We start from the raw sequence: 27844 nt of genomic DNA, 5'->3' as shown, positions 1-27844 counted from the left end.
TCACCTGCCGGGGCCGTTGAAGTGCACAGAGAGAGGTAGGCCAGACGCCTCCGCAAATCCCAGCAGCCCCTTCGAAGGGAAAGAGGGAAAGAAATTAAACGCTGAAACCTCCAGCCCGGGTCCGATGCGAATCAGCAGCAATTCATCGGGGCAGCAATGTCCAGGGGTCTGTCTGTACGCGTGTGCCTGTCTGAGTGTCTGAGTGTCTGTTAGTGCGCGCGCGTGTGTGTGAGCGAGCGAGAAAGTGAGGGCGAGCGAGAAAGTGAGGGCGAGCGAGATAGTGAGGGCCAGCGAGAAAGTGAGGGCCAGCGAGAAAGTGAGGGCGAGCGAGAAAGTGAGGGCGAGCGAGAAAGTGAGGGCGAGCGAGTGAGCGAGAAAGTGAGGGCGAGCGAGTGAGCGAGAAAGTGAGGGCGAGCGAGAAAGTGAGGGCGAGCGAGTGAGCGAGAAAGTGAGGGCGAGCGAGTGAGCGAGAAAGTGAGGGCGAGCGAGTGAGCGAGAAAGTGAGGGCGAGCGAGTGAGCGAGAAAGTGAGGGCGAGCGAGAAAGTGAGGGCGAGCGAGAAAGTGAGGGCCAGCGAGAAAGTGAGGGCCAGCGAGAAAGTGAGGGCGAGCGAGTGAGCGAGAAAGTGAGGGCGAGCGAGTGAGCGAGAAAGTGAGGGCGAGCGAGTGAGCGAGAAAGTGAGGGCGAGCGAGTGAGCGAGAAAGTGAGGGCGAGCGAGTGAGCGAGAAAGTGAGGGCGAGCGAGTGAGCGAGAAAGTGAGGGCGAGCGAGTGAGCGAGGGCGAGCGAGAAAGTGAGGGCGAGCGAGAAAGTGAGGGCCAGCGAGAAAGTGAGGGCGAGCGAGAAAGTGAGGGCGAGCGAGTGAGCGAGAAAGTGAGGGCGAGCGAGTGAGCGAGAAAGTGAGGGCGAGCGAGAAAGTGAGGGCGAGCGAGAAAGTGAGGGCGAGCGAGAAAGTGAGGGCCAGCGAGAAAGTGAGGGCGAGCGAGTGTGCGAGAAAGTGAGGGCGAGCGAGTGAGCGAGAAAGTGAGGGCGAGCGAGTGAGCGAGAAAGTGAGGGCGAGCGAGAAAGTGAGTGAGCGAGAAAGTGAGGGCGAGCGAGTGAGCGAGAAAGTGAGGGCGAGCGAGTGAGCGAGAAAGTGAGTGAGCGAGAAAGTGAGAGAGCGAGAAAGTGAGGGCAAGCGAGAAAGTGAGGGCGAGCGAGAAAGTGAGGGCGAGCGAGAAAGTGAGGGCGAGCGAGAAAGTGAGGGCCAGCGAGTGAGCGAGAAAGTGAGGGCGAGCGAGTGAGCGAGAAAGTGAGGGCGAGCGAGAAAGTGAGGGCGAGCGAGTGAGCGAGAAAGTGAGGGCGAGCGAGTGAGCGAGAAAGTGAGGGCTAGCGAGTGAGCGAGAAAGTGAGGGCGAGCGAGAAAGTGAGGGCGAGCGAGAAAGTGAGGGCGAGCGAGTGAGCAAGTGAGGGCGAGCGAGTGAGCGAGAAAGTGAGGGCGAGCGAGAAAGTGAGGGCGAGCGAGTGAGCGAGAAAGTGAGGGCGAGCGAGTGAGCGAGAAAGTGAGGGCGAGCGAGTGAGCGAGAAAGTGAGGGCGAGCGAGAAAGTGAGGGCGAGCGAGTGAGCGAGAAAGTGAGGGCGAGCGAGTGAGTGCGAGCGTGAGTAAATGAGTGCGTGAGTGAGCGAGGGCGTGAGCGTGAGCGACTGAGCGAGCACCTGCATTTTATCCTTGCAAGTGTGTGAATACACACGTGAGAGACCGGCCCTGAGCCCTGTCCTTCCCGCCCACTCCCCCAGGAATCTGCGCCCTCTGCCAATCCCTTCCTCACCCTCAGTTCCTTCAGACAGAAGGTAATCTCCGCCTCCTCCTGCACACAGAAGTCATCAAACTCCAGCGGGGTCAGAACAATCTCCGTCAACATCGTCTTCTTGGGATCTGGCGACGGGAAGAGAAGTCAGTTTTGTCCGTCACTCCGACACTTCACCAACCCCGGACACTCTGAGTGACAATCCGGCCCACTGTGACCCTCACCCTGAATAAACAGTGACTCTGTACAGTTAGTGAGTGACCCTTACCCTGAATAAACAGTGACTCTGTACAGTTAGTGAGTGACCCTTACCCTGAATAAACAGTGACTCTGTACAGTTAGTGAGTGACCCTTACCCTGAATAAACAGTGACTCTGTACAGTTAGTGAGTGACCCTTACCCTGAATAAACACTGACTCTGTACAGTTAGTGAGTGACCCTTACCCTGAATAAACAGTGACTCTGTACAGTTAGTGAGTGACCGTTACCCTGAATAAACACTGACTCTGTACAGTTAGTGAGTGACCCTCACCCTGAATAAACAGTGACTCTGTACAGTTACAGTGAGTGACCCTTACCCTGAATAAACAGTGACTCTGTACAGTTACAGTGAGTGACCCTTACCCTGAATAAACAGTGACTCTGTACAGTTAGTGAGTGACCCTTACCCTGAATAAACAGTGACTCTGTACAGTTAGTGAGTGACTCTTACCCTGAATAAACAGTGACTCTGTACAGTTACACAGCGAGTGACCCTTACCCTGAATAAACAGTGACTCTGTACAGTTACACAGCGAGTGACCCTTACCCTGAATAAACAGTGACTCTGTACAGTTACACAGTGAGTGACCCTTACCCTGAATAAACAGTGACTCTGTACAGTTAGTGAGTGATCCTTACCCTGAATAAACAGTGACTCTGTACAGTTACAGTGAGTGACCCTTACCCTGAATAAACAGTGACTCTGTACAGTTACACAGTGAGTGACCCTTACCCTGAATAAACAGTGACTCTGTACAGTTACAGTGAGTGACCCTTACCCTGAATAAACAGTGACTCTGTACAGTTACACAGCGAGTGACCCTTACCCTGAATAAACAGTGACTCTGTACAGTTACACAGTGAGTGACCCTTACCCTGAATAAACAGTGACTCTGTACAGTTACACAGTGAGTGACCCTTACCCTGAATAAACAGTGACTCTGTACAGTTACACAGTGAGTGACCCTTACCCTGAATAAACAGTGACTCTGTACAGTTAGTGAGTGACCCTTACCCTGAATAAACAGTGACTCTGTACAGTTACACAGTGAGTGACACTTACCCTGAATAAACAGTGACTCTGTACAGTTACACAGCGAGTGACCCTTACCCTGAATAAACAGTGACTCTGTACAGTTACACAGTGAGTGACCCTTACCCTGAATAAACAGTGACTCTGTACAGTTAGTGAGTGACCCTTACCCTGAATAAACAGTGACTCTGTACAGTTACACAGTGAGTGACACTTACCCTGAATAAACAGTGACTCTGTACAGTTAGTGAGTGACCCTTACCCTGAATAAACAGTGACTCTGTACAGTTACACAGTGAGTGACACTTACCCTGAATAAACAGTGACTCTGTACAGTTACACAGCGAGTGACCCTTACCCTGAATAAACAGTGACTCTGTACAGTTACACAGTGAGTGACCCTTACCCTGAATAAACAGTGACTCTGTACAGTTAGTGAGTGACCCTTACCCTGAATAAACAGTGACTCTGTACAGTTACACAGTGAGTGACACTTACCCTGAATAAACAGTGACTCTGTACAGTTAGTGACCCTTACCCTGAATAAACAGTGACTCTGTACAGTTACACAGCGAGTGACCCTCACCTGAATCGGGCTCGATATAATTCCTGAAGGTCACCTTGCGGGAGTGGATATCGAGAGTGACTTCCTCCAGGGTGCTGGGGAAGTGCATCACTGTGTCCGTCAGCAATCTGGAAACACGAAACAGCATCGATTCTCAGAACTGAAGGCGAAGGGTGGGCATCGGACCCCACTGTGTTAGAAATCAGGGATTCAAAAATGTATTAGTCTAACACGATGGGTTCTGTGGCCCAGAAATTCCCGAGTGGAGAATTTTTTTACCAAAGTACCTGGTGGTCCCGGTGGAGCGTGGGATTCCGTTGGGGAGGGGCCTCCTCTTCCCGCGCTGCAAAGCACGCCTTCGTCCTCCAGGTACACGAGACCTGGGTGTCATGGTGCATCAGTCATTGAATGTTGGCATGCAGGTACAGCAGGTGGTGAAGAAGGCAAATGGCATGTTGGCCTTCATAGCGAGGGGATTTGAGTATAGGAGCAGGGAGGTCTTACTGCAGTTGTACAGGGCCTTGGTGAGGCCTCACCTGGAATATTGTGTTCAGTTTTGGTCTCCTAACTTGAGGAAGGATGTTCTTGCTATTGAGGGAGTGCAGCGAAGGTTCACCAGACTGATTCCCGGGATGGCAGGACTGAGATATGAGGCGAGACTGGATCGACTAGGCTTGTATTCGCTGGAATTTAGAAGAATGAGAGGGGATCTCATAGAAACATATAAAATTCTGACGGGATTGGACAGGTTAGATGCAGGAAGAATGTTCCCGATGTTGGGGAAGTCCAGAACCAGGGGGTCACAGTCTAAGGATAAGGGGTAAGCCATTTAGGACTAAGATGAGGAGAAACTTCTTCACCCAGAGAATTGTGAACCTGTGGAATTCTCTACCACAGAGAGTTGTTGAGTGCAGGTCGTTAAATATATTCAAGAGGGAGTTAGATGTGGCCCTTACGGCTAAAGGGATCAAGGGGTATGGAGAGAAAGCAGGAATGGGGTACTGAGGTGAATGATCAGCCATGATCATATTGAATGGTGGTGCAGGCTCGAAGGGCCGAATGGCCTACTCCTGCACCTATTTTCTATATTTCCTACGCAGCCAATCAGGTACAGTATTTCACAGGTCCCCATTAATAGCACTCAGGACTACGTATTGATGAGCATCGCGTATCTATGAGTGATCGGTGCCCAGGCGAGGCACGAGTTCAGGGCCAGGGGAAGCCCACACTGCGATATGGATCTGGAACTCACTGCCTGGAAGAGTGGTGGATGCAGAAATCCTCACCACTTTTAAGAGATGGTTGGATGGGCACTTGAAGTGCCGTAACCTGCAGGGTTACAGACCGAGAGCTGGTAATTGTGATTAGACTGGATGACCTTTTGTTGGACGGAGCAGATACGATGGTAAGTACTGCAAGGAATCGAATACAGCCAGGGTCATCTCCTGGAAGAGTTTCGATCGCCTGGATGGGTCAGAGAGGAATTTTCCCAGATTTTTTCTCCCTAAATTGGCCTGGGTTTTTAATCTGGTTTTTGCCTCTCCCAGGAGATCACATGGCTCCGGTTGGAATGGAGTGTAGAATGTTTCAGTGTAAGGGGTGTCGCAGTTGTGTGAGGCGGACTGGTTGGGTTGGGTGCTCTTTGCCTTTCCGTCATCGTTCATAGGTTTATATCAGAACATAAGAAATAGGAGCAGGAGTCGGCCATACAGCCCCTCGAGCCTGCTCCGCCATTTAATACAATCATGTCTGATCCGATCATGGACTCAGCTCCACTTCCCTGCCCGCCCCCTTATTCCCTTATCGGTTAAGAAACTGTCTATTTCTGTCTTAAATTTATTCAATGTCCCGGCTTCCACAGCTCTCTGAGGCAGAGAATTCCACAGATTTACAACCCTCTGAGAGAAGAAATTCCTCCTCATCTCAGTTTTAAATGGGCGGCCCCTTATTCTAAGATCATGCCCCCTAGTTCTAGTCTCCCCCATCAGTGGGAACATCCTCTCTGCATCCACCTTGTGAAGCCCCCTCATAATCTTATACGTTTCGATAAGATCACCTCTCATTCTTCTGAATTCCAATGAGTAGAGGCCCAACCTACTCAATCTTTCCTCATAAGTCAACTCCCTCATCTCTGGAATCAACCGAGTGAACCTTCTCTGAACGGCTTCCAAAGCAAAGTATATCCTTTCGTAAATATGGAAACCAAAACTGCACGCAGTATTCCAGGTGTGGCCTCACCAATACCCTGTATAACTGTAGCAAGACTTCCCTGCTTTTATACTCCATCCCCTTTGTAATAAAGACCAAGATACCATTGGCCTTCCTGATCACTTGCTGTACCTGCATACTAACCTTTTGTGTTTCATGCACAAATACCCCCCAGGTCCCGCTGTACTGCGGCACTTTGCAATCTTTCTCCATTTAAATAATAACTTGCTCTTTGTTTTTTTTCTGCCAAAGTGCAAGACCTCACACTTTCCAACATTATACTCCATCTGCCAAATTTTTGCCCACTCACTTAGCCTGTCTATGTCCTTTTGCAGAATTTTTGTGTCCTCCTCACACATTGCTTTTCCTCCCATCTTTGAATCGATGTAACCTTTAGGGCTGCTGACCGAGGGCCGTGTGGCTCTTTGTCGGCCGGCGCGGACACAATGGGCCGAAATGGCCTCCTTCTGCGCTGTAAATTTCTATGTTTCTATATGTGTGCGCACTAGGTCCGTGCAACAGGGCAGGTCTCCAGTTGTCTTGGGTAATCCTTGCCATTGGACCAAGTCTCCAAGTTTGCAAATGACACTAAGCTGGGTGGTGGTGTGAGCTGTGAGGAGGATGCTAAGAGACTGCAGGATGACTTGGACAGGTTAGGCGAGTGGGCACATGCATGGCAGATGCAGTACAATGTGGATAAGTGTGCTGTTGGGGTCGGGTTAAACTAATATGGCAGGGGGATGGGAACCTATGCAGGGAGACAGAGAGAAGTTGAATGGGGGCAGAAGCAAAAGATAGAAAGAAGAAAAGTAAAAGTTGAGGGCAGAGAAACCGAAGGCAAAAAGCAAAAAGGACCCACATTACACCAAAATTCTAAAGGGGCAAAGGGTGTTAAAAAGACAAGCCTCAAGGCTTTGTGCCTCAATGCGAGGAGTATTCGGAATAAGGTGGACGAATTAACTGCGCAGATAGCAGTTAACGCATATGATATAATTGGCATCACGGAGACATGGCTCCAGGGTGACCAAGGCTGGGAACTCAACATCCAGGGGTATTCAACATTTAGACAGGATCGACAGAAAGGAAAAGGAAGTGGGGTGGTATTGCTGGTTAAAGAGGAAATTAATGCAATAGTAAGGAAGGACATTAGCTTGGATGATGTGGAATCGGTATGGGTGGAGCTACGGAATACCAAAGGGCAGAAAACGCCAGAGGGAGTTGTGTACAGACCACCAAACAGTAGTAGTGAGGTTGGGGACAGCATCAAACAAGAAATTAGGGATGTGTGCAATAAAGGTACAGCAGTTGTCATGGGCGACTTTAATCTACATATAGATTGGGTTAACCAAACTGGTAGCAATGCGATGGAGGAGGATATCCTGGAGTGTATTAGGGATGGTTTTCTAGATCAATATGTCGAGGAACCAACGAGAGGGCTGGCCATCTTAGACTGGGTGATGTGTAATGAGAAAGGACTAATTAACAATCTTATTGTGCGAGGCCTCTTGGGAAAGAGTGACCATAATATGCTAGAATTCTTTATTAAGATGGAGAGTGACACAGTTAATTCAGGACACTAGGGTCCTGAACTTAAGGAAAGGTAACTTCGATGGTATGAGGCGTGAATTGGCTAGAATAGACTGGCAAAGGATATTCAAAGGGTTGACAGTGGATAGGCAATGGCAAACATTTAAAGATCACATGGATGAACTTCAGCAATTGTACATCCCTGTCTGGAGTAAAAATAAAACGGAAGGTGGCTCAACCGTGGTGAACAAGGGAAATTAAGGATAGTGTTAAATCAAAGGAAGAGGCATATAAATTGGCCAGAAAAAGCAGCAAACCTGAGGACTGGGAGAATTTTGTAATACAGCAGAGGAGGACAAAGGGTTTAATTAGGAAGGGGAAAATAGAGTATGAGAAGAAGCTTCCTGGGAACATAAAAACTGACTGCAAAAGCTTCTCTAGATATGTGAAGAGAAAAAGATTAGTGAAAATAAACGTAGGTCCCTTGCAGTCAGATTCAGGTGAATTTATAATGGGGAACAAAGAAATGGCAGACCAGTTAAACAAATACTTTGGTTCTGTTTTCACGAAGGAAGACACAAATAACCTTCCAGAAATACTCGGGGACCGAGGGTCCAGTGAGAAGGAGGAACTTAAGGAAATCCTTTTCAGGCGGGAAATTGTGTTCAGGAAATTGATGGGATTAAAGGCCGATAAATCCCCGGGGCCTGATAGTTTGCATCTCAGAGTACTTAAGGAAGTGGCCCTCGAAATAGTGGATGCATTGGTGATTATTTTCCGACAGTCTATCGACTCTGGATCGGTTCCTATGGACTGGAGGGTAGCTAATGGAACACCACTTTTTAGGAAAGGAGGGAGAGAGAAAACGGTTAATTATAGACCAGTTCGCCTGATATCAGTAGTGGGGAAAATGTTGGAATCAATTATTAAAGATGAAATGGCAACGCATTTGGAAAGCAGTGACACGATCGGTCCAAGTCAGCATGGATTTATGAAAGGGAAATCCTGCTTGACAAATCTTCTAGAATTTTTTGAGAATTTAACTAGTAGAGTGGACAAAGGAACTGATTCAGAGTCGATAGACTGTTGGAAAATGATCACCAATGCATCCACTATTTCTAGGGCCATTTCCTTAAGTACTCTGGGATGCAGACTATCTGGTCATGGGGATTTATCAGCCTTCAATCCCATCAATTTCCCTCATACAATTTCACGCTTAATAAGGATTTCCTTAAGTTCCTCCTTCTCACTAGACCCTCGGTCCCCTAGTATTTCCGGAAGGTTATTTGTGTCTTCCTTCATGAAGACAGAACCAGAGTATTTGTTCAACTGGTCTGCCATTTCTTTGTTCCACATTATAAATTCACCTTAATCTGACTGCAAGGGACCTACATTTGTCTTCATGAATCTTTTTCTCTTCACATATCTAGAGAAGCTTTTGCAGTCAGTTTTTATGTTCCCAGCAAGCTTCCTCTCATACTCTATTTTCCCCTTCCTAATTAAACCCTTTGTCCTCCTCTGCTGAATTCTAAATTTCTTCCAGTCGTCAGGTTCGCTGCTTTTTCTGGCCAATTTATATGCCTCTTCCTTGGATTTAACACTATCCTTAATTTCCCTTGTTAGCCACCTTCCCAGTTTTATTTTTTACCCCAGACAGGAGTTCCGAGTAGAGCGCTTGCTTTGGGAGTCTCGTGTCTGGGGCATGCGGACAATGTGGCCCGCCCAGCGGAGCTGGTCGAGTGTGGTCAGTGCTTCGATGCTGGGGATGTTGGGCCTGGTCGAGGACGCTAACGTTGGTGCGTCTGTCCTCCCAGGGAATTTGCAGGATCTTGCGGAGGCATCGTTGGTGCTATTTCTTCAGCGATTTGAGGTGTCTACTCTACATGGTCCATGTCTCTGAGCCATACAGGAGTGCGGGTATCACTACAGCCCTGTCGACCATGAGCTTGGTGCCAGAGGGCCTGGTCTTCAAACACTCTTTTCCTCATGCGGCCGATGGATGTAGTGCCGCACTAGAGGCGGTGTTGGACCTTGTTGTCGATGTCTCTCCTTGCTAATAATAGGCTGATAATAGATGTTATAGCATTCTGCACTATGCCAATCATTATCTGTTGTTTTCAAATTAAAACTTCAGCTTTGTTTACGTATCTTCAAGACAATTTGTTATAGAAAGACTTAGAATTGATGGAAGTTGAGAGAATTAACACAAACATTTGCTACGTCGTAAAGGAGATAACGACTGTGAAGGAGCCGTTTTCTGGTTTGGCCTCATGGGAGCAAAGGAAAGAATAAGGACAAGAGAGATGAAACGAATTTCAAGTTATTGAAAGTTGCCATGCAGGTACAGCAGGCGGTGAAGGCGGCAAATGGCATGTTGGGCTTCATAGCGAGAGGATTTGAGTATCTGAGCAGGGAGGTCTTACTGCAGTTGTACAGGGCTTTGGTGAGGCCACACCTTGAATATTGTGTTCAGTTTTGGTCTCCTAATCTGAGGAAGGACGTTCTTGCTATTGAGAGAGTGCAGCGAAGGTTCATCAGACTGATTCCCGGGATGGCAGGACTGACATATGAAGAAAGACTGGATCGACTAGGCTTGTACTCACTGGAATTTAGAAGAATGAGAGGGGATCTCATAGAAACATATAAAATTCTGACAGGATTGGACAGGTTTGATGCAGGAAGAATGTTCCCGATGTTGGGGAAGTCCAGAACCAGGGGTCACAGTCTAAGGATAAGCTATTTAGGACCAAGATGAGGAGAAACTTCTTCACTCAGAGAATTGTGAACCTGTGGAATTCTCTACCGCAGAAAGTTGTTGAGGCCAGTTCGTTAGATATATTCAAAAGAGAGTTAGATGTCACCCAGGGACTGGGAGAAATTTAGAACTCAGCAGAGGAGGACAAAGGGTTTGATTAGGGCAGGGAAAATGGGAGTACGAGAAGAAGCTTGCAGGGAACATTAAGGCGGATTGCAAAAGTTTCTATAGATATGTAAAGAGAAAAAGGTTAGCAAAGACAAACGTAGGTCCCCTGCAGTCAGAATCAGGGGAAGTCATAACGGGGAACAAAGAAATGGCGGACCAATTGAACAAGTACTTTGGTTCGGTATTCACTGAGGAGGACACAAACAACCTTCCGGATATAAAAGGGGTCGGAGGGTCTAGTAAGGAGGAGGAACTGAGGGAAATCCTTATTAGTCGGGAAATTGTGTTGGGGAAATTGATGGGATTGAAGGCCGATAAATCCCCAGGGCCTGATGGACTGCATCCCAGAGTACTTAAGGAGGTGGCCTTGGAAATAGTGGATGCATTGACAGTCATTTTCCAACATTCCATTGACTCTGGATCAGTTCCTATGGAGTGGAGGGTAGCCAATGTTACCCCACTTTTTAAAAAAGGAGGGAGAGAGATAACAGGGAATTATAGACTGGTCAGCCTGACACCGGTAGTGGGTAAAATGATGGAATCAATTATTAAGGATGTCATAGCAGTGCATTTGGAAAGAGGTAATATGATAGGTCCAAGTCAGCATGGATTTATGAAAGGGAAATCATGCTTGACAAATCTTCTGGAATTTTTTGAGGATGTTTCCAGTAGAGTGGATAAGGGAGAACCAGTTGATGTGGTATATTTGGACTTTCAGAAGGCTTTCGACAAGGTCCCACACAAGAGATTAATGTGCAAAGTTAAAGCACATGGGATTGGGGGTAGTGTGCTGACATGGATTGAGAACTGGTTGTCAGACAGGAAGCAAAGAGTAGGAGTAAATGGGGACTTTTCAGAATGGCAGGCAGTGACTAGTGGGGTACCGCAAGTTTCTGTGCTGGGACCCCAGCTGTTTACACTGTACATTAATGATTTAGACGAGGGGATTAAATGTAGTATCTCCAGATTTGCGGATGACACTAAGTTGGGTGGCAGTGTGAGCTGCGAGGAGGATGCTATGAGGCTGCAGAGCGACTTGGATAGGTTAGGTGAGTGGGCAAATGCATGGCAGATGAAGTATAATGTGGTTAAATGTGAGGTTGTCCACTTTGGTGGTAAAAACAGAGAGACAGACTATTATCTGAATGGTGACAGATTAGGAAAAGGGGAGGTGCAACGAGACCTGGGTGTCATGGTACATCAGTCATTGAAGGTTGGCATGCAGGTACAGCAGGCGGTTAAGAAAGCAAATGGCATGTTGGCCTTCATAGCGAGGGGATTTGAGTACAGGGGCAGGGAGGTGTTGCTACAGTTGTACAGGGCCTTGGTGAGGCCACACCTGGAGTATTGTGTACAGTTTTGGTCGCCTATCCTGAGGAAGGACATTCTTGCTATTGAGGGAGTGCAGCGAAGATTCACCAGACTGATTCCCGGGATGGCAGGACTGACCTATCAAGAAAGACTGGATCAACTGGGCTTGTATTCACTAGAGTTCAGAAGATTGAGAGGGGACCTCATAGAAACGTTTAAAATTCTGACGGGGTTAGACAGGTTAGATGCAGGAAGAATGTTCCCAATGTTGGGGAAGTCCAGAACCAGGGACACAGTCTAAGGATAAGGGGTAAGCCATTTAGGACCGAGATGAGGAGGAATTTCTTCATCCAGAGAGTGGTGAACCTGTGGAATTCTCTACCACAGAAAGTTGTTGAGGCCAATTCACTAAATATATTCAAAAAGGAGTTAGATGTAGTCCTTCCTACTAGGGGAATCAAGGGGTATGGAGAGAAAGCAGGAATGGGGTTCTGAAGTTGCATGTTCAGCCATGAACTCATTGAATGGCGGTGCAGGCTAGAAGGGCCGAATGGCCTACTCCTGCACCTATTTTCTATGTTTCTATGTTTCAAAGAATAAACTCTGGAAGTGGAAACAAGAAAGATTTGTGGGCAAGAAAATCGAAAGATATCTTTAGGGCTGGTTCTTGAAACAAGAATCGAGACAGAGAACTAGGTCAAAAGGTATTTGTCAATATCCCATGTCAGGCCCAGCCCTAAAAAGAGGACAAATGCAAGCCTTCTCAAGGTTGTCCGCACAAATGGTTCAAGGGCAGGGCGGAACAGAAGTTGAGCTGATCGAACACTCTTCGAGTGGTCCCACTGTTTACCAAAAGGTCTAGACAGAGAAAGAGACAGCAAGACAACTGCCCAAGTGCAGCAGCCGTTTACCTGATCGGGATCCGTATCAACTCCTTGTTACGGTCGTATCGTACACTATTCGGCAGTTCCTCGTGTCGAGGAAGACCAGCTTCCACACCAAAACAAGATGAGTTCACAGAGATACATCTTGAGCGGTGGAAGATGGCTGTGTGTGGATTCTTTTAACGCGGTGTGGCCGTTGCACACCACACGGGGTTAACAGAGCGAGGTCATGGTCCAGTGGCAAGGGTTAACCAGGACGACTGGAGACCTGCTCTGCAGCATCGCTCCTGGGCCCCGACCCCTTCGTTCCTCGACTCTGACCCCGCCAATCCTGGGCCACGACCCCACCGCTCCTCAACTCTGACCCCGCCAGTCCTGGGCCACGACCCCACCGCTCCTCAACTCTGACCCCGCCAGTCCTGGGCCACGACCCCACCGCTCCTCAACTCTGACCCCGCCAGTCCTGGGCCACGACCCCACCGCTCCTCAACTCTGACCCCGCCAGTCCTGGGCAACGACCCCACCGAACTCTCGCCTCTCCCTCGGCCCGAACTCTCGCCTCTCGCCTCTCCCTCGCCCCGAACTCTCGCCTCTCCCTCGCCCCGAACTCTCGCCTCTCCCTCGCCCCGAACTCTCGCCTCTCCCTCGCCCCGAACTCTCGCCTCTCCCTCGCCCCGAACTCTCGCCTCTCCCTCGCCCCGAACTCTCGCCTCTCCCTCGCCCCGAACTCTCGCCTCTCCCTCGCCCCGAACTCTCGCCTCTCCCTCGCCCCGAACTCTCGCCTCTCCCTCGCCCCGAACTCTCGCCCCTCCCTCGCCCCGAACCCTCGCCTCTCCCTCGCCCCGAACTCTCGCCTCTCCCTCGCCCCGAACTCTCGCCTCTCCCTCGCCCCGAACTCTCGCCTCTCCCTCGCCCCGAACTCTCGCCTCTCCCTCGCCCCGAACTCTCGCCTCTCCCTCGCCCCGAACTCTCGCCTCTCCCTCGCCCCGAACTCTCGCCTCTCCCTCGCCCCGAACTCTCGCCTCTCCCTCGCCCCGAACTCTCGCCTCTCCCTCGCCCCGAACTCTCGCCTCTCCCTCGCCCCGAACTCTCGCCTCTCCCTCGCCCCGAACTCTCGCCTCTCCCTCGCCCCGAACTCTCACCTCTCCTGGGCCCCGAACTCTCGCCCCTCACTCACCCAGAACCCTCGCCTCTCCCTCGCCCCGAACCCTCGCCTCTCCCGAGCCCCGAACCCTCGCCTTTCCCTCGCCCCGAACCCTCTCCTCTCCTGGGCCCCGAACCCTCGCCTTTCCCTCGCCCCGAACCCTCACCTCTCCTGGGCCCCGAACTCTCGCCCCTCCCTTGCCCCGAACTCTCACCTCTCCTGGGCCCAGAACTCTCGCCTCTACCTTGCCCATCCCGGGCCCCGAATTCTCACCTCTCCTGGGCCCCGAACTCTCGCCCCTCCCTTGCCCCGAACCCTTGCCCCTCCTGGGCCCCGAACTCTCACCTCTCCCTCGCCCCGAACTCTCACCTCTCCTGGGCCCCGAACTCTCACCTCTCCTGGGCTCCGAACTCTCACCTCTCCCTCGCCCCGAACTCTCACCTCTCCCTCGCCCCGAACCCTCGCCTCCCCTGGGCCCCGAACTCTCGCCTCCCCTGGGCCCCCGACTCGCGGCAGGTTGGGGATATAAGGAGCCAGCCCCTGCAGGTAGCAGCACGAGCTAGTCCAGGGGTGTGACAGCTTTGAGGAGGACGACTGGACTGACGTCACCAGAATCCAAGTCACCGGTTGGAGAGTGGGCAGGAACATCGGAGGGGTCGGGACCCAGCATCATCATAGATAGTTCCTCGGGATCCAGGAAGACTTGCTGCCACTCAAAAAGTGAGTCCTTAGGTGGCTGAACAGCCCAATACGGGAACCACAGTCCCGGTCACAGGTGGGACAGACAGACGTTGAGGGAAGGGGAGGGTGGGACTGGTTTGCCGCACGCTCCTTCCGCTGCCTGCGCTTGGTCTCTGCACGCTCTCGGCAACGAGACTCGAGGTGCTCAGCGCCCTCCCGGATGCACTTCCTCCACTCCGGGCGGGACTGGTCTTTGGCCCAGGGACTCCCAGGTGTCGGTGGGGATGTTGCACTTTATCAGGGAGGCTTTGAGGGTGGTCCCCTGTAACGTTTCCTCTGCCCACCTTTGGCTCGTTTTCCCGTGAAGGAGTTCCGAGTAGAGCGCTTGATTTGGGGAGTCTCGTGTCTGGGGGCCATGCGGACAATGTGGCCCTGCCCAGCGGAGCTGGTCGAGTGTGGTCAGTGCTTCGATGCTGGGGGATGTTGGGCCTGGTCGAGGACGCTAACGTTGGTGCGTCTGTCCTCCCGGGGGATTTGCAGGATCTTGCGGAGACATCGTTGGTGGTATTTCTCCAACGACTTGAGGTGTCTACTGTACATGGTCCACGTCTCTGAGCCATACAGGAGGGCGGGTGCAGGAGGACAGGCGGAAAGCAGCAGAGAAACGACGAGGTTACTAATGTGTTCAATTCTGTCTTAAACTCGGATTGAACACAATGTCCCCACCAGATTGGGTTACAGTCGATCCTGATTGTTAAAGTGACCAGAGATAGCCTTCAACTTGGATTTGTCGGATCTTGCGGAGACATCATTAGCGTTAGCATTAGCACCGACGTTCGTGTCCTCGACCAGCCTCAGACCGAGGAGGCAGAGGTACATCGAGTGCACACATTCACCACAAAGTGTCCCCCAATAATGCTGAACTAAATGGACCCCCGGTATCAATGGAGCTGGACACGGGTGCGAGCCCGTCCATCATGGGCAAAAAGACTTTCGAAAGATTGTGGTGCAGCAAGGCCTCGAGGCCAGTCTTAACTCCAGTTGGCACGAAACTAAGAACTTACACGAAAGAACTGATTCCTATAAATAGGCAGTGCTACTGTAAAGGTCTCCTACGATGGAGCGAGGCACAAGTTACCACTCTGGGTGGTACCGGGCGATGGTCCCACGCTGCTCGGCAGGAGCTGGCTGGGAGAGATACGCTGGAACTGGGACGACGTCCGAGAGCTATCGCCTGCTGACGACCCTTCGTGTGCTCAAGTCTTAAATAAATTTCCTTCGCTGTTCGAACCAGGCACCGGGAAATTCCAAGGAGCGAAATTGCAGATCCACCTAATTGCACCAAAGAGAGGGCATCATTTCCCCGATCGAGTTCAACGAGTGGGCCAGTCCTATTGTTCCAGTCCTCAAGGGAGACGGCACCATCAGAATCTGTGGCGATTACAAAGTAACTATCAATCGTTGCTCCCTGCAGGACCAATACCCACTACCAAAGGCCGACGACCTCTTTGCAACGCTGGCGGGAGGAAAGACGTTCACGAAGCTGGATCTGACTTCAGCCTACATGACGCAGGAACTGGAGGAATCATCGAAGGCCCTCACCTGCATCAACACGCACAAAGGTCTTTTTGTTTATAACAGCGGCGGCGATATTCCAAAGAAACATGGAAAGCTTACTGAAGTCGATCCCGCGCACCGTGGTCACAGGCCGGGACACAGCCGAGCATCTGCAGAACCTGGAAGAGGTTCTTAGTCGACTCAACTGCGTGGGGCTCAGGTTAAAACGCTCGAAGTGTGTTTTCCTGGTGCCTGAAGTGGAGTTCCTGGGAAGGAGGATTGCGTCGGACGGCATCAGGCCCACCAACGCGAAGACGGAGGCAATCGAGAACGCACCGAGGCCACAGAACGTGACGGAGCTGCGGTCGTTTCTGGGACTCCTGAACTACTTTGGTAACTTCTTACCGGGTCTCAGCCACTGTTAGAACCACTGCATGTCTTACTGCGTAAAGGGGGCGAATGGGTATGCAGTAAAAGCCAAGAAAATGCCTTTGTAAATGCGAGAAAATTGTTATGCTCAAACAAATTGCTTGTGTTGTATGATCCATGTAAGCGTTTGCTCCGAGCATGTGATGCGTCATCATACGGTGTCGGGTGTGTATTGCAACAAGCTAATGATTTCGGGAAACTGCAACCGGTTGCTTATGCATCCAGGAGTCTGTCTAAGGCCGAGAGAGCCTACAGCATGATTGAGAAAGAAGAGTTAGCGTGTGTCTATGGGGTAAAGAAAATGCATCAATACCCGTTTGGGCTAAAATTCGAACTGGAAACTGACCAAAATCCACTTATATCCCTGTTTTCCGAAAGTAAAGGGATAAATACCAACGCATCAGCCCGCATCCAGAGACGGGCGCTCACGTTGTCCGCATACAACTACTCCATCCGCCACATGCCAGGCACAGAAAACTGCGCCGATGCTCTCAGTCGGCTGCCATTGCCCACCACGGGGGTGGAAATGGCACAGCCCACAGATCTAGCCATGGTTATGGAAGCATTCGAGAGTGAGCAATCACCCGTCACAGCCCAACAGATCAAAACCTGGACAAGCCAGGACCCCTTATTGCCCCTAGTCAAAAGCTGTGTGCTTCACGGGAGCTGGTCCAGTGTCCCAGTGGAAATGCAGGAAGAGATAAAGCCGTTCCAACGACGCAAAGATGAAATGTCTATACAGGCAGACTGCCTTCTGTGGGGCAATCGAGTTGTGGTCCCCAAGAAGGGCAGAGACACCTTCATCAATGACCTCCACAGTACCCACCCAAACATCGTAATGATGAAAGCGATAGCCAGATCACACGTGTGGTGCCCCGGTATTGATGAGTACTTAAGAGTCCTGCATGCACAGATGTAATACGTGCAATGCACCCAGGAAGGCGCCGCTAAGCTTATGGTCTTGGTCCTCCAAACCGTCGACTATGCAGGCCCATTCTTGGGTAAAACGTTCCTTGTGGTTGTAGATGTGTATCAAAATGGATTGAATGTGATACAATGTCGGCTAGCATGTCCGCTGCCACCACTGAAAGCCTGCGGGCCATGTTTGCCACACACGGCTTACCCGATGTCCTGGTGAGCGACAACGGGCCATGTTTTACCAGTGCTGAGTTCAAAGAATTCATGACCCGCAGCAGGATCAAACATGTCACATCTGCCCCGTTTAAACCAGTGTCCAATGGTCAGGCAGAGAGAGCAGTGCAAACCATCAAGCAAGGCTTGAAGAGGGTAACTGAAGGCTCACTGCAGACTCACCTATCCCGAGTCCTGCTTAGCTACCGCACGAGACCCCACTCACTCACTGGGATCCCACCTGCTGAACTGCTCATGAAAAGAGCATTTAAGACAAGGCTCTCGTTAGTTCACCCTGATCTACATGAACAGGTAGAGAGCAGGCGGCTTCAACAAAGTACATACCATGAGAGCGCAAATGTGTCACGCGAAATTGAAATCAATGATCCTGTATTTGTATTAAATTATGGACAAGGTCCCAAGTGGCTTCCCGGCACTGTCATGGCCAAAGAGGGGAGCAGGGTGTTTCGGGTCAAACTTTCAAATGGACTCATTCACCGGAAACACTTGGACCAAATCAAACTCAGATTCACGGACTACCCTGAGCAACCCACCTGGGACCTGACCTTTTTTGATCCCCCAACACACACACCAGTGGCAACCGGCACCACGGTTGACCACGAAGCAGAACCCATCATCCACAGCAGCCCTGCAGGGCCCAACACACCAGGCAGCCCTGCAGGGCCCAACACACCAGGCAGCCCTGCAGGGCCCAACACACCAGGCAGCCCAGCGAGGGCCCAACACACCAGGCAGCCCAGCAAGGCCAGCTACACAGCAGCCCAGCAGGGCCCAACACACCAGGCAGCCCAGCAAGGCCAGCTGCACAGCAGCCCAGCGAGGGCCCACAAATGATTCAACAACACCAGCTTTCACACCGAGACGATCAACCAGGGCAAGAAGGGCTCCAGATCGATGCACATTGTAAATAGTTACACTGTTGACTTTGGGGGGGGGAAGTGTTGTTATATATGTGGACTTGTATTTACTCTGTACAGCCACCAGAGGGCTCTTCCCCTGGAGTCCCAAGGGATCCCATAATCCCTTGGGAGCACAGGTATTTAAGGAGGCTTCACAGGTTGGAGAGGTACTCTGGAGACCTGCAATAAAAGGCTAAGGTCACACTTTACTTTGAGCTCACCGTGTTCAGTCTGACTCTTTCTCCATACATAACAATACTGAATGGTGGTGCAGGCTCGAAGGGCCGAATGGCCTACCCTGCACCTATTTTCTATGTTTTTATGTTAAGGAGAGATTGACGAGAATGGTTCCAGGGATGAGGGACTTCAGTGACGTGGGTAGACTGGAGAAGCTGGGGTTGTTCTCCTTGGAGCAGAGACGGTTGAGAGAAGATTTGATCGCGGTGTTCAAAATCATGAGGGATCTGGACAGAGTAGATCGAGAGAAAATGTTCCCATTGGCCCAAAGGGTCGGGAACCAGAGGACACAGAGTTAAGCCGATTGGCAGAAGAACCAAAGGCGACACGAGGGGAAACGTTATTTTACGCGGCGAGTGGTTAGGATCTGGAACGCGCTGCCTGAGAGGGCGGTGGAGACAGACTCAATCGTAGCTTTCCAAAGGGGAGCTGGATAAGTACCTGCGGGGCTCCGGGGAAAGGGCGGGGGGAGTGGGACTGACTGAGAGTCGACACGGGCTCGATGGGCCGAATGGCCTCCTGCCGTGCTGTAACCGTTCTACGAGGTCACGTTCGCCATCTCGTACACTCACTTGGGCTGTGCGCGGAGCGTGTTGGGACAGGCCTCTTTTGTGTAGACGGCCTGGAGCGTCTCGCAGTCCTGGAACGAGAGGTTGTGCGTTTTCGTGATGCCTGAGGGAGGAGGGAACAGGGCCCGGTTAAACCGAGAACTGGCCAATGTATGCACACAGAGAGACACGCGCCGGCGGACACACACATACAAACAGTGTCACACACGCAGTGTCACACACACACACACACACACACAGTGTCACACACACACACACACACGTGTCACACACACACACACACGTGTCACACACACACACACACACGTGTCACACACACACACACACGTGTCACACACACACACACGTGTCACACACACACACATCACACACATACACGTCACACACATACACGTCACACACACACACGTCACACACACACGTCACACACACACGTCACACACACACACACACGTCACACACACACTATCTCTGTAACCCCCTCCAGCCCCTACACCCCTCCCTATCTCTGTAACCCCCTCCAGCCCCTACACCCCTCCCTATCTCTGTAACCCCCTCCAGCCCCTACACCCCTCCCTTTCTCTGTAACCTCCTCCAGCCCCTACACCCCTCCCTATCTCTGTAACCTCCTCCAGCCCCACAACCCCCCGAGATGCCTGCACTCCTCTAATTCTGCCCTCTTGAGCATCCCGGATTATAATCGCTCCACCATCGATGGCCGTGCCTTCTGTTGCCTGGGCCCCAAGCTCTGGAACTCCCTCCCTAAACCTCTCTGCCTCTCTACCTCTCTCTCCTCCTTTAGATGCTCTGAATACTGACCTGTTTGTCCAGGTTTTCGGTCACCTGCACTAATTTCTCCCTATGCGGCTCGGGTGTCAAGTGTGTTTGCCTTATAACACTGCTGTGAAGTGACTTGGGACGTTTTATGATGTTAAAGGCACTATATCAATATAACTTGTTGTAGACACACACACACTACACACAGAGATTATCAGAGACAGTCCCTCGGAATCGAGGAAGACTTGCTTCCATTCTTAGCATGAGTCCTTAGACACACTATACAGACACACACACACTGCACACACAATACGCACTACACACACGATACAGACAGACACACACACACAGACACAGACTGATAGTGTGTAGCCCCCCCCGTCCCCCGCACCGTATTTACACTGCAGTTGGATGACCAGCTGATCAGCGTCTCGGCCCACGGCAAACTTGCATTTCTCCACCGTCTTCTCCAGGGAGGCCGGAGATTTGAACACTGCGAGGATCGACTGTGGGGCGAGAGAGGGGGAGAGGGTAAGGGTTAATTCCATCACCTGGTGTCGCTAGAGAGAGAGAGAGAGAGAGAGAGAGAGCGCGCAAGGGGGCCACGGAGGAGGGGAAACACGCGGGAGGGAGAGCGAGCGGGGGCGTGCGAGGGGGAAGGAGCGCGAGGGGGAGGGGGCAAGGGAGGGCAGGCGCGCGGGGGCGTGCGAGGGCGCGGGAAGGGGAGGGAGAGCGCGCGCATGGGGCGCGAGGGGGAGGGGAGCGCAAGGGGGAGGGAGCGCGAGGGGCAGTGCTCCCTCAGTACTGCCCCTCCGACAGTGCGGGGCTCCCTCAGTACTGCCCCTCCGACAGTGCGGCGCTCCCTCAGTACTGCCCCTCCGACAGTGCGGCACTCCCTCAGTACTGCCCCTCCGACAGTGCGGCGCTCCCTCAGTACTGCCCCTCCGACAGTGCGGCACTCCCTCAGTACTGCCCCTCCGACAGTGCGGCGCTCCCTCAGTACTGCCCCTCCGACAGTGCGGCACTCCCTCAGTACTGCCCCTCCGACAGTGCGGCGCTACCTCAGTACTGCCCCTCCGACAGTGCGGCGCTCCCTCAGTACTGCCCCTCCGACAGTGCGGCGCTCCCTCAGTACTGCCCCTCCGACAGTGCGGCACTCCCTCAGTACTGCCCCTCCGACAGTGCGGCGCTCCCTCAGTACTGCCCCTCCGACAGTGCGGCGCTCCCTCAGTACTGCCCCTCCGACAGTGCGGCGCTCCCTCAGTACTGCCCCTCCGACAGTGCATCAGTCCCGCAATACTGCCTCTCGGTCGGGATTCCCACCTTCATGACGATCTTACAGCGGAAAGGCTCCACTTGCGTCTCGGACTCCTCCCTATCACCTGGCACCCTCGGGTCGTACTTCTGGAAGAAGAGCGGCGAGAAGAGAAAACAGGCGTAGGCCGATCGGGAAGAATTTACTGTCCGGAGAGCGAGCTAGAGAGAGAAGGGGCAAGGATCACTCAGGGTAGACACTCAAATATTTGTACACCCACTGGTGTCTCTCAGTCACCTCTCCCTCAGGGAGATATCTGTACACTGACTAGTGTCTCTCAGTCCCTCTCCCTCAGGGAGATATCTGTACACTGACTGGTGTCTCTCAGTCCCCTCTCCCTCAGGGAGATATCTGTATACTGACTGGTGTCTCTCAGTCCCCTCTCCCTCAGGGGGGTATCTGTACACTGACTGGTGTCTCTCAGTCCCTCTCCCTCAGGGAGATATCTGTACACTGACTGGTGTCTCTCAGTCCCTCTCCCTCAGGGGGGTATCTGTACACTGACTGGTGTCTCTCAGTCCCCTCTCCCTCAGGGAGATATCTGTACACCGACTGGTGTCTCTTAATCCACTCTCCCTCAGGGAGATATCTGTACACTGACTGGTGTCTCTCAGTCATAAGAACATAAGAATTAGGAACAGGAGTAGGCCATCTAGCCCCTCGAGCCTGCTCCAACATTGAACAAGATCATGGCTGATCTGGCCGTGGACTCAGCTCCACTTACCCGCCCGCTCCCCGTAACTCTTAATTCCCTGATTGGTTAAACATCTATCTATCTGTGACTTGAATACATTCAATGAGCGAGCCTCAACTGCTTCCCTGGGCAGAGAATTCCACAGATTCACAACCCTCTGGGAGAAGAAATTCCTTCTCAACTTGGTTTTAAATTGGCTCCCCCGTATTTTGAGGCTGTGCCCCCGAGTTCTAGTCTCCCCGACCAGTGGAAACAACCTCTCTGCCTCCATCTTGTCTATCCCTTTCATTATTTTAAATGTTTCCAAAAGATCACCCCTCATCCGTCTGAACTCCAATGAGTAAAGACCCAGTCTACTCAATCTATCATCATAAGGTAACCCCCTCATCTCCGGAATCAGCCTCGTGAATCGTCTCTGTACCCCCTCCAAAGCCAGTATATCCTTCCTTAAGTAAGGTGACCAAAACTGCACGCAGTACTCCAGGTGCGGCCTCACCAATACCCTGTACAGTTGCAGCAAGACCTCCCTGCTTTTGTACTCCATCCCTCTCGCAATGAAGGACAACATCCCATTCGCCTTCCTGATTACCTGCTGCACCTGCAAACTAACTTTTTTGGGATTCATGCACAAGGACCCCCAGGTCCCTCTGCACCGCAGCATGTTGTAATTTCTCCCCATTCAAATAATATTCCCTTTTACTGTTTTTTTTTTCCCCAAGGTGGATGACCTCACATTTTCCGACATTGTATTCCATCTGTCAAACCTTAGCCCATTTGCTTAACCTATCTAAATCTCTTTGCAACCTCTCTGTGTCCTCCACACAACCCGCTTTCCCACTAATCTTAGTGTCATCTGCAAATTTTGTTACACTACACTCTGTCCCCTCTTCCAGATCATCTATGTATATTGTAAACAGTTGTGGTCCCAGCACCAATCCCTGTGGCACACCACTAACCACCGATTTCCAACCCGAAAAGGACCCATTTATCCCGACTCTCTGCTTTCTGTTCGCCAGCCAATTCTCTATCCATGCTAATACATTTCCTCTGACTCCGCGTACCTTTATCTTCTGCAGTAACCTTTTGTGTGGCACCTTATCGAATGCCTTTTGGAAATCTAAATACACCACATCCATCGGTACACCTCTATCCACCATGCTCGTTATATCCTCAAAGAATTCCAGTAAATTAGTTGAACATGATTTCCCTTTCATGAATCCATGTTGCGTCTGCTTGATTGCACTATTCCTATCTAGAGGTCCCGCTATTTCTTCCTCAATGATAGCTTCAAGCATTTTCCCCACTACAGATGTTAAACTAACCTGCCTATTACCTGCCTTTTGTCTGCCCCCTTTTTTTAAACAGAGGCGTTACATTAGCTGCTTTCCAATCCGCTGGTACCTCCCCAGAGTCCAGAGAATTTTGGTAGATAATAACAAATGCATCTGCTATAACTTCTGCCATCTCTTTTAATACCCTAGGATGCATTTCATCAGGACCAGGGGACTTGGCTCTCTCCCTCAGGGAGATATCTGTACACTGACTGGTGTCTCTCAGTCCCTCTCCCTCAGGGAGATATCTGTACACTGACTGGTGTCTCTCAGTCCCTCTCCCTCAGGGAGATATCTGTACACTGATTGGTGTCTTTCAGTCCCCTCTCTCTCCCTCAGGGGGTATCTGTACACTGACTGGTGTCTCTCAGTCCCTCTCCCTCAGGGAGATATCTGTACACTGACTGGTGTCTCTCAGTCCCTCTCCCTCAGGGAGATATCTGTACACTGACTGGTGTCTCTCAGTCCCTCTCCCTCAGGGAGATATCTGTACACTGACTGGTGTCTCTCAGTCCCTCTCCCTCAGGGGGATATCTGTACACTGACTGGTGTCTCTCAGTCCGCTCTCCCTCAGGGAGATATCTGTACACTGACTGGTGTCTCTCAGTCCCTCTCCCTCAGGGAAATATCTGTACACTGACTGGTGTCTCTCAGTCCCTCTCCCTCAGGGAGATATCTGTACACTGACTGGTGTCTCTCAGTCCCTCTCCCTCAGGGAAATATCTGTACACTGACTGGTGTCTCTCAGTCCCTCTCCCTCAGGGAGATATCTGTACACTGACTGGTGTCTCTCAGTCTCCTCTCTCATTTGATCAACGTTCCCTCAAGAATACTCACCCCATCCACCATGGCTTCCAGATAACATTCATCTCCGATACGAGACAGGGCATGAATTGCTCTGCCGATCACTGCCCAAAGGAAAATGAATAAGATGATCAACAAAATTCTGTACAGTTCTGGTCGCCGTATTATACAAAGGATATAGAGGCACTGGAGAAGGTGCGGAGATGATTTACAAGGATGATACCAGAAATGCGAGGGAATACCTATCAGGAAAGGATGAACAGGCTGGGTCTCTGTTCTCTTGAAAGGAGAAGGCTGAGGGGTGACCTAATAGAGGTCTTTAAAATTCTGAACGGTTTTGATCGAGTGGACGCAGAGAGAGTGTTTCCACTGGTGGGGAAGACCAGAACTAGAGGCCATCAATATAAGTTAGTCACCAAGAAATCCAACAGGGAATTCAGGAGAAACTTCTTTACACAGAGAGTGGTGAGAATGTGGGACTCGCTGCCACAGGGAGGGGTTGAGGCGAACAGTATCGAGGCATTTAAGGGGAGGCTGGACAATCGTGTGAGGGAGGAGGGAATAGAGGGTTATGCTGATAGATTTAGAAGGGGAAAGACAGGAGGAGGCTCGAGTCGAGCATTAACGCCGACACGGACTGGTTGGGCTGAATGGCCTCAATCTGTGCCTGATATCAGATATAATCCTGCGTAAAGATACTATTCAGAAAACTGCGATACGCAAGACAAGCGTGCTTCGTGACAACGGAGGGTGGTTTAAGCACGAATCTGTCAAATGGGCTTCGATAAGAGGGAAAGCTACTTGAACGAGTATTTACACGGAGACTCCAACGGAGAGTAAATCTCCCCGAGGGTCACTGGACTCAAGGGTGTGGTTTCAAGTCCCACTCCAGAGACTCCAGGGGCAGAAAAATCTTCAAAGACATTCCACTGGGAGTGCTGCACTGTCGGAGGGGCAGTACTGAGGGAGTGCTGCACTGTCGGAGGGGCAGTACTGAGGGAGCGCACACTGTCGGAGGGGCAGTACTGAGGGAGCACCGCACTGTCGGAGGGGCAGTACTGAGGGAGCACCGCACTGTCGGAGGGGCAGTACTGAGGGAGTGCCGCACTGTCGGAGGGGCAGTACTGAGGGAGTGCCGCACTGTCGGAGGGGCAGTACTGAGGGAGCGCACACTGTCGGAGGGGCAGTACTGAGGGAGCACCGCACTGTCGGAGGGGCAGTACTGAGGGAGCGCAGCACTGTCGGAGGGGCAGTACTGAGGGAGCCTCGCACTGTCGGAGGGGCAGTACTGAGGGAGCGCACACTGTCGGAGGGGCAGTACTGAGGGAGGGCCGCACTATCGGAGAGCGCGCTGATCTCACGAGTGTTGTAGGGGCCAGACCCTGTTGTAGTTATGGAGGAGATACAGGCAGTCATTAACCGGTCACAGTGACAGGGCCAACGGTTGTGCAGTGTCAGTCACAGACATACACGGACGTTTCTTGTTGGGTAAATTGTCGAAGTTCCACTTCCGCCCAATCAGGTATAAAATCTGATGTCATTGACCGATCGGAGAGAGTCTTTGGTTCGCTGAAGTGCTCTCCCCTGCATGCCTGCAATAAAGCTGCTCGCTTCAAAGCCTACCCGTGACTGTGTGTGGTTTACTTCCACAACAGGGGGGTGGGGGTGACACACTCACAGCGTTTGGGCCAGGGCGGGGAGGGAAGAGACACACAGAATGGGGGCGAGGGCACAGTATGGAGGGAAAGTTGTCGATAAGAGGGAGACGGGGGTCGACATGAGGGGGACTGGGGTCAACATGAGGGGGATAGGGGTCAACATGAAGAAACTGGTCAATATGAAGGGGTCAAGGGTCAGCATGAGCAGGTCAGGGGTTCAACATGAAGAAAATGGTCAATATGAGGGGGTCAGGGGTCACTATGAGGAAAATGGTCAATATGAGGGGGTCAGAAGTCAGCATGAGAGGGACAGGGGTCAACATGAAGAAAATGGTCAATATGAGGGGGCCAAGGATCACTATGAGGAAAATGGTCAATATGAGGGGGTCAGGGGTCACTATGAGGAAAATGGTCAATATGAGGGGGTCAGAAGTTAGCATGAGGGGGACAGGGGTCAACATGAAGAAAATGGTCAATATGAGGGGGCCAAGGATCACTATGAGGAAAATGGTCAATATGAGGGGGTCACAGGTCATCATGAGATGGACGGGGTCAACATGAGCGGGTCAGGGGTCAACATGAGGAAAATGGTCAATATGAGGGGGTCAGGGGTCACTATGAGGAAAATGGTCAATATGAGGAAAATGATCAATATGAGGGGGTCAGAGGTCAGCATGAGGGGGACAGGGGTCAACATGAAGAAAATGGTGAATATGAGGGGGTCAATGGTCAGCGTGAGGGGTCAACATGAAGAAAATGGTCAATATGAAGGGGTCAGAGGTCAATATGAGGGGGTCAGGGGTCACTATGAGGAAAATGGTCAATATGAGGGGGTCAGAAGTCAGCATAAGGGGGACAGGGGTCAACATGAAGAAAATGGTCAATATGAGGGGGTCAGAGGTCAGCATGAGGGGGACAGGGGTCAACATGAAGAAAATGGTCAATATGAGGGGGTCAAAGGTCAGCGTGAGGGGTCAACATGAAGAAAATGGTCAATGAGGGGGTCAGAGGTCAATATGAGGGAGTCAGGGGCCACTATGAAGAAAATGGTCAATGAGGGGGTCAAAGGTCAGCATGAGAGGGACAGGGGTCAACATGAAGAAAATGGTCAATATGAGGGGGTCAGGGGTTAACATGAAGAAAATGGTCAATATGTGGGGGTCAGGGGTCACTATGAGGAAAATGGTCAATATGAGGGGGTCAGAAGTCAGCATGAGGGGACAGGGGTCAACATGAAGAAAATGGTCAATATGAGGGGGCAAAGGATCACTATGAGGAAAATGGTCAATATGAGGGGGGTCACAGGTCAGCATGAGAGGGACGGAGTCAACATGAGCGGGTCAGGGGTCAACATGAAGAAAATGGTCAATATGAGGGGGTCAGAGGTCAGCATGAGGGGGACAGGGGTCAACGTGAAGAAAATGGTCAATGAGGGGGTCAGAGGTCAGCATGAGGGGGAGAGGGGTCAACATGAAGAAAATGGTCAATATGAGGGGGTCAAAGGTCAGCATGAGGGGGGTGAAGGGTCAAATCCCTCCATTTCTGCATGTCTCCCATTCACGGGGAGAAGCAGCCCCGGGAGGTGAGCTCCCCCTCTCCCCCAGCCTCACCCGTCACGTTGCCGCCGCTCACCAGGCACCTCATCGCCGGCCCTGGGGCCTGGATCCTGCCGCCTGCCCACCGCCCAGTATCCCGCGCGGCTATTGGCCGCCCGCTCGCACCTTGCGCCCCGCACGCCCGGGACCCGGATGAGGGGCAAAGCGGCCTTCGTCACGTGGCTCCCTCTTGTGACGCACCACAAAGCAGTGCGCTCCCTCCCCCGCCGCCCCTCCTCTTAAAGCCAAGCCTGCACCCCTTTAGTGTCTCCGACCTGAAAATCTCTTAAAGCCACAACTGTCCCGACCGCAACCTATTTAAAAAAAATTTAAATCAAACAATTCATCAGGATAGTTATTCATTCCGCAGAATCATAGAAAAACTGTGCTGCGCTGAAGGAAGCCATTTCAGCCCATCGTGTCCCTGACGGTCCAAAGATAAGACTTGCATTTAAATGGCGCCTTTCGCGACCACCTGTGGAATTGTGAACCTGTTGGGGCCAGTT

The 27844-nt window shown here is 51.6% G+C and overlaps 1 protein-coding gene across 1 annotated transcript; it reads right to left on the bottom strand.

The window, feature by feature from the left end:
- LOC139245574 (cell cycle checkpoint control protein RAD9A-like) lies at positions 1–27456 on the bottom strand. Its single transcript, XM_070871189.1, has 8 exons — positions 27354–27456; positions 24119–24189; positions 21265–21417; positions 20333–20447; positions 19168–19267; positions 3665–3771; positions 1806–1912; positions 1–69 (listed from the first exon to the last, which is right to left on the bottom strand). The coding sequence occupies exons 1-8, from the start codon at positions 27385–27387 to the stop codon at positions 1–3; spliced, it is 756 nt and encodes a 251-aa protein (XP_070727290.1). The 5' UTR covers positions 27388–27456.
- Between the last annotated feature and the right edge of the window lie 388 nt (positions 27457–27844).

This window comes from Pristiophorus japonicus, unplaced genomic scaffold (assembly GCF_044704955.1).
Source record: "Pristiophorus japonicus isolate sPriJap1 unplaced genomic scaffold, sPriJap1.hap1 HAP1_SCAFFOLD_223, whole genome shotgun sequence".
In the NCBI taxonomy this organism is placed as follows: domain Eukaryota; kingdom Metazoa; phylum Chordata; class Chondrichthyes; family Pristiophoridae; genus Pristiophorus; species Pristiophorus japonicus.
This window is presented reverse-complemented; position numbering and strand designations above follow the sequence as displayed.